General features: G+C 45.5%; 1 protein-coding gene across 1 annotated transcript; it reads left to right on the forward strand.

The window, feature by feature from the left end:
- The first annotated feature begins 3,822 nt into the window (after positions 1 to 3,822).
- Positions 3,823 to 7,416, forward strand: snapc2 (small nuclear RNA activating complex, polypeptide 2). The gene is made up of 6 exons (XM_079295447.1): positions 3,823 to 4,223; positions 4,330 to 4,500; positions 4,695 to 4,827; positions 5,185 to 5,889; positions 6,035 to 6,123; positions 6,884 to 7,416. Exons 1-6 carry the CDS (start codon positions 4,011 to 4,013, stop codon positions 7,175 to 7,177), a joined length of 1,605 nt encoding a protein of 534 aa, XP_079151573.1. The 5' UTR covers positions 3,823 to 4,010; the 3' UTR covers positions 7,178 to 7,416.
- The last annotated feature ends 238 nt before the right edge of the window (positions 7,417 to 7,654 follow it).

The following is a 7,654-nucleotide window of genomic DNA, read 5'->3' on the forward strand; positions in this document are numbered from 1 at the left end:
AAATGCGTCACTGGGAACAAGAGCAGATGTTGCTCTTTGCTTTGTCTGTGTTGTTGACCTTCGTGGTCATCTGTTGCTAAGGGATGAGCAAAGCTCAACGTCTTTGTTGTCAAGCCAAAACAGAATCATGGCATCGACAATCTCAAGCTGAAAAAAGAATGTCAACATGAGGAATTAGTCCAAGAAAAATGAGAGTGAACTGATATGAAAATAAAAACAAAGCTTTTTTGTAATTTTTAATGGTTGTTTTTTTCAAGAAGGAAGTCCCATATTGAGAAAGAGAAGGGTAGAAAAAAAAGAGGCTGAGATATGAAGTGACAGACCAGAGGCGAGGGTACAGTGTCTGCACGTTTATGTATACTTGCATCTAAAAATTGCTTCTTTGAAGACATACAAGCATCAATTAAAAAAGTATAAAAAAACTCTAAAGATGACAGAAACAATGACGTCGGTGTACCTTAAAATCATTGTTTGAGTCTAGTATGCGGCGAGTGTTTTCCATGGTCTTTCTAGATGAACCTTGTTGTAACCATCGTAATAAACATGCGTTTGCTGGATGTAAATATGCGCATGTCAATGACTACTTTTGCTATCCATGAAGAAACAATAAAGTCAAACTATTTTTAATACAAATGTGCTTCACTGTGGTCGGAGATCATTTTTATGTGAAAGGAGACAGCAAAGGTCCTCAATAGCCATCTCACTGAACGGGGATATTCCAGTCGCTCAGGCGTTCATATTTACATATTCATATTGTCATCCTGTTTTCAAAATTCATGAACAACCGAGCGACTGAAACACCCAGGTACTGTGAGATAGTTATACTGGACTGTGACATGTACTATGACAGTCCTGTAGGCAGTTAGTGTAGATTGATTAAACTGATGGCTCTACAGATGGATGGATGGATGGATGGATAGATAGATAGATGGAAGGAAGGATGGATGGATGAATGGATAGATAGATGGATGGATGGATGGATGGATGGATGGATGGATGGAAGGAAGGATGGATGGATGGATGGAAGGAAGGATGGATGGATGGAAGGAAGGATGGATGGATGGAAGGAAGGATGGATGGATGGATGGATGGATGGATGGAAGGAAGGAAGGAAGGAAGGAAGGAAGGAAGGAAGGATGGATGGAAGGAAGGATGGATGGAAGGAAGGATGGATGGAAGGATGGATGGAAGGAAGGATGGAAGGAAGTATGGATGGATGGCTGAATGGAAGGATGGATGGAAGGATGGATGGATGGCTTTTGAAGTAAGAATGAAAGAGAGAGACATTTTGAATCATCATGAGAAACTCGAATATCAACAGCAAATCTGATTAAAAATCAAGCAAATAATCCCTGAGAGAGTTTGGAATGGAACAAACTGTTGGTTTGAGACATATTTCCACTTGTTCAATTCAAAGCTAGGGTAGGTAAAGTATTTTCGAACAAACATTTTTATACATGTAGGATTGTGGTATCAAAAGCATTCTGTTTGTAGTCCGTGGAGTACTGACCAATCACAAATGAGCGGGCTTAGGTTGCATACAGGTAAAACATGAAGGTGAAGTAATTTGTCAAAGCTGTGGGCAGCACAAACAAAATTCCATTTAGCTCCATTGTGTTGCCGTGGAGGCTGGGCGCATTAGTTACCCGTTAAGAGATCAACTGTCAATGTCACCGTCACCAGAATGAGGCCAACGACTGAGTCAAGGACGATCCGGCACATTCTGAAAACTACATTCTCCTCCTTATGAATAAATCATGAACGCATCTTGGGTTAAGAAGGATAATCCCCTGTGTAGCCTCTTGGGCCGATTCCAGCTGAGACCTTTAGACCTTTAGACCAGATTAAAGGTGGGAGGGAGCAGAAGACAGGATTCGGCTTGCTTTGATACGTCGTGCTGCTCCGGGGTGGGGGTGTTCAGCAGGGTGATTGGAGGTTAGAGCAGGAGGTGGGGATTGTGGGCTGCAGAGATGTGCCAACACACACAGTGGGTGTGGTTGAGAAACACTGAAACTGTAGAGAGGACTTCCAAAGGCTGTCAAGCAAGGTTCAGTAATTCAACCTCAGAACAACGTGGACGGATACGTGAACTGACTGGGTGGTGTGGGTGACAGGAATGCACAGGAATAAAAGACAGACAGGAATGAGATGGGACATGCATGAGTCAGGCCGAGACACAAGGCTGCGCTGAAATGAAAATCCAAATGAAACGGCTGCTGGTGAGAATAAAGAGGAGGGAGAGTGGAGGAACAGAGAAGAGGAGAGAGAGAGAGAGAGAGCCAGATGACAGGGAGGGATGAGATAAGGGAGGAGTGGAGCGTGTTGATGGTTGCAGCTCTGCCCATGGAGAGGTGCGGTGATTCATGATGTCACGTGGTGAAGACTGGGTGACTCATCCACCAACATCATCATGCAGCCACTGCAGAGCACCCAAACACACGCACACACATACACACACACAAGTGCACACATAAGACATGTGTACAACATGCACGTTCATGCACACTGATCAAAAATATTCATGAGGATGAGTAATTTGTCAATAGAAAGCAGGAAGCAGCATGCTCATTAGAACACTTACAACACATTTACATAGTAATAAGCAACATACAGTAGCAGCTGGTCCTTGGTATTAACATGTGATCTATATCTGGGTGTGTTATCTGGATAATGACACCTGATCATGTGACTTAGCATTTACACATGCTCTTAATAAGTTATGTTAATTATTTCCACTTATTAAACGGTGTGTGTTGCCTTATTCTGCTCTTTCTTATATTTGGGGAAGTATGCACTTCAGCAAACCCAGTCTTCATTCATGTTTTTCTCCTTGCATGTATCAGCCACAAAGTGTTTGCAGAATATTTGTTTCAAATTAGTTAGCCAGACGGTTCAACAAGCTGGAAGAGTTTAGCACCTGTTCATCTATATACCTAACAATACATTTATTTTTGTAATATGTGCTACCTCTATATGAGCGTTTATAATTGTAATGTGCTGTCAAATAACCACACCGGTAGCGTGGCCGAGCGGTCTAAGGCGCTGGATTAAGGCTCCAGTCTCCTCGGAGGCGTGGGTTCGAATCCCACCGCTGCCAAAGTGGGTGTCTTTTTTTTCAACTCTATTTAATAAGTTGCAGTCGAAGTTCTTATTTTACCAGAAAGAACAAAAATGTCAAACTGCTTTTGATACCCATTCAAATGCTCACCTCAGGCTGCATATCCCGCCATCTCGCAGAGTCAGCTGTTGGCTTAATCATCCATAACCATAGTGTAATGGAACTTGTAGGGGAATGCGCACGGCCTGTCAACAATACCTGGAAGAAACAGATTAGGGCGAAATTTACCCAATGCCACTAGAGAAACCCGGAAGCAGTTAGACCTTGCCTTCAAATTAAAGTGACGAAGTACCACATCGAGTCTTCCGCTTTTTTTGCACGTTATATTAATAAAAGGGAAATGATCCAAGGTGTGTGCGTTGATTGCATGCTCTGTATTGGGATTACTACCCAGAAATCAGGGAGTCTATATAGCGTTTACAGTGTTGATGAGTTCAAGGAGGGATATTGAATTTGCATTGATAAAGACCTAAATGTATGTATTATTTTATACGTTGTTTGAAAACACTTCACAAGCCATTAACAAGACTAAAAAGGGGGAATTTAAAGTATATATTTGGACACCTGATTTATTTTTTTGTACACATCGTTTTTTTCTCTTTTTTTAATCGAATCTGTCGATAGAGAGGTAACGCTTTTACTCTGAAAATATCGCAACGGAAGACGTATTGTTGACGTTGGATCCGAACGCAGGCAGGCGGGTTGATACCGTGGTGGTCTCAGTCTGCGAGAAGACACACGTTTTAAATTCAGTTTGACGTTCAGATAGAAGTTTGTATCTCGTGAGAGACGGACACAACTACCCGAGCTGCACGAGACGAACTACGAGTTTGACTCGTGACTCTTTCAGCCTGGTGTTGTTGTCGGGTTTGGACCTGCCACGTGAGTCGAGATGAAGCCGCCTGCTCGTAAACGAACTAAACCAAATCGCGACCTGTATCTCGAACCGGTGCGGCCTCCGCCCAAAGTCACCCGTTGTTGGCCGCAACTCGAGCAGAGGAGCCTCCTGAAAGCCCTGAAGATATCCCGCAGCTTCACTCGAGGGAACGGAGACATCGACTACGATTTCCTGAGGAAATTCGTGCCCGCTCGGTCAGTTTCAGAGGTACGATTTACCAACCCTTTGTTTCTGTTCCAAACTGTTCGAACCATTGTATTGGGGTAGTTTCGTGTTTGTGGGTAAAGACTGTACCTCCCCTCCCCTCCTTCAGATCCGGTGTGTGGTGGAATATTTGAAGAACAGAGTGATCTCACTGGCGAGCAACAAGCTGAAGAAGAAGAGATTGGAGGAGAAGGTCAGAAAGCCCATCGAGGAGTGGACACTCATGGCCTCCGCTGTTGCTGGAACACGAGAGGAACCCATTTCTGTTGCTTTCTCCCAGGTACTGCAAGCCATGCCGAGATATCGATACCTCATGTTGGGTTCGGTCTTATTCATTTCTGATTGTTGTTCTTGTACATAATGGAAGTGGAGTGATACAACTAGGAATAACACTGAATGTCTAAGTATAAAAAAACAAAACCCATCATCGTTGGCTCATGTTGCTCTGATCCTCCTCCTCTCCCTGTTTCTCAGATGCTGATAGTGTCGTCCACAGAGCCTTGCACCCTAAGGAACTGTGACCCCCCTCAGATCCACAGACCACCCACAGACAGGCCTGTTGGTCGCACCGTCCCTCTGAGGCCAATGCCTCGGTTGCCAATCAAAGGTATGGACCTCCAGTTGCTCTGTGTTATCAAATATTGCTGATCAATATATATGGATATATATGATTTGCATCTGTTTGTAATAGTTTTGTCTGTTTGTAGTTGTTTAGAGTCCCTGTAGTTGTGTTGTCTTTGTAGTTATTTTGCATCCCTAGTGGTTATTTATGTCTCTTTGTAGTTGTTTTGTGTCTTTGTGGTTGTTTTGAGTGTAGTTGTCGTTGTTTGATTGACTTTCCAACAAGAGCTGTCGCTTTAAACATGGCCTCTGACCCGTGCTCAGATGCGTCACTACTTCCCTCCACATCACTGATAAAGGAGCATGTTACAGCTTTCACAACGTAAGATTTCCTCCCTCTTAGTTGAGCATCCTGGCACCAACACAGCCTGTCCTGTCCTGGTACACAATACTCCAGGACCAGCCATGGGCCCAGCCAGAAGACTCGCAGCACCATCCCAAGTGGATAGAGTGCTAAACGGCATTGTCCCTCCACCCCAGCAACAGCTTCCTACCACAGCTGGAACCTCACCTGCTAGCACCCCCACCTCTCAGTCTGCTGCCACCTCCTGCCAACCGGGTGCAGCAGCAAAAATACTCGCCGCGCCCGCTTCATCTCCGCAACCCGCCTCACAGACTGCGACCCCAGTTACAGGGCAAGTCTCACCTGGTTGTGGCTCTGTAGCAGTGGTAAAGACTCAGAGCGTTGGCAGCTCTCTGCTCCAAAGTACCCAGCAGCCCTCAGAGCAGAGGCCCACCACCATGTCCACCAGCTCTACATCGAAGTCCACTTCATCCGGTCCTCATGCGCCCCTCTCCTCCTCTGCCACCGGTCAAACTCCGGTCCCCAGCACCGCGCCGTCCTCCGACGCCTCTTCCGCCCCCCCAAAGCCCCCGCTCTCCACCTCCGCCCTGGCGTTCTACACCATGTTTGGTCGCACCAACAAGCACGCCACAAAAGACAGTCCCAGGATATTCGGCGTCAAGAGCGTAGTGGACTTCGAGAAGATCTATTGCTACCTGAGCAGCGTCCACCAGCCGAATTATGACTGTCATCTCACCCCCATGGGTGAGTCCGAGATCTTCTTCATCAATTTGGTCCTCTACAATGCAATCCCAGCCCCCATCACACATAAAGCAACTGTCTGTTGTAACCATCCATGTTTCCCTACTGCTGCATTGAAGTGAACCACTTTTCTAATCTCGTCCTCCAGAGTGTGCCATAATGTTGGACCTGCTGATGTGTCTCCCAGAGGAGCTCCCCCTGCTGAACTGCAACAAACTGCACCAACATCTGATCCAGGTACACCTCGCTGCACACTACCGCTTGCTGCAGTAAAGTGAGTGCAGAGGATAACATGTTGTGACGGTGCGGAGCAGAGAGACTGGGACCAGTAGCTGGTCGGCGGGGTGGGGAGCCGCTCTGCTCCATTCTGTCGACCCTCAAGTGGGGCAACTTCTTTTAATCAATTGACACTGACGTTAATGGGAAAGGAAGTCTATGATAGCGCCACTTTTCCTCTTATCGTCTGTCCCACGATTAAACTGAACTGACCCACCAAACAACGTTTGAAAATGAAGATGTCCGCCCTACTCTCTGTCGCCTTTAAATGACATGGAACCAAAACGCTGTGGTTTGCAAAGAAGACCTTACAGGTCGCTACAGTTCATTGAGTTCTACTGACACGCAGACCAGAGACCTGTGGAAATGCAACATGACGCTATCGAACCTGATTAGATTAAATGTATTAAAGTCCAGGTCACAGTAAAGCCTGCATAGGAATTGTTGAGTCAAACGTAATCAACAGGAGCTGGTATCACCAGCATGTGAGTGAAAGGGTGAGTCCATTTTCAAAAAATACATCATTCTGTAGCTTCCAGAGGGAACTGTGGACTTCCTGTTTGGCGCGTACACTCCAGCAGGAGATAAATCAAGAATGTTAACCTTTAGGAACGGAGTCACCCTTTAAGGACAGTGTGTTCCGGCACAGACCTGGTGCGTACCAAACTTGCAAAGGTATTTGTACAAGTTTGTTCATTTTTGTACTTTGCATCATCTTCAGGTGTACCAATTTCTCTCATCCACCGCTAACTCCAAGATGGCGGGAGAAAAATTTAAAGAGCTGAAGGATGGACTCGAGACGGCAAAAGGAACAAACCGTCAGCCGAGAGCTGCTCGGACTGCCGACGGCAGTGACGTCACGGCCAGCGGAGTGAAGAAACTGCCTGATGAAGCGGAGAGCCAATCGTCGGGGAGCACTAACGCATCGGGCCAATCGGGGGACTCGGATGAGATGGGACTCTGCCCCGCCCTCAACCCTTTTATGGTGCCACTGAAACTGTTGATGCGCAAATAGGCCAAAATATATCAAAACAAATGTGCAGTATGCTTTAGTTGTGTCTCCATTTTATGATTGTACATTATATTTATGGGGTGTTTAGTCATCGTTTGTCTCTCAGGTTACTGGGCTGAATATCGAACCAGAGAATCTGGAGTATTGAAACTTGGCAAGGAATGTGTGGTTCATCGTCTCGTTTACTTACTAGTTCAGAATAAAGTTCCTGTTCAGCTACTTTTATGAAGATAACATTAAACACCGATGCATTGAAAAGTGTGGCTCATTTTGTTAAAGGTTCTTACTTTGTAGAAAGTGAGATTCCAGACGTGGCTTTTTCAGGACGGGTCTTAAAGAGACAGGCGATAAAACGGAGCGTTTCAGACGGAGGATGAATACAGGTAATCAGACAGACGGTTTGTGAAATATAGTCTTTTTTGAACATTAAAGCATGTAAACATGTTCTCGTAGAAACCCAAAATACAAGTATGAATGTGA

Source organism: Melanostigma gelatinosum, assembly GCF_949748355.1.
Source record: "Melanostigma gelatinosum genome assembly, chromosome: 23".
Taxonomy (NCBI): Eukaryota; Metazoa; Chordata; class Actinopteri; order Perciformes; family Zoarcidae; genus Melanostigma; species Melanostigma gelatinosum.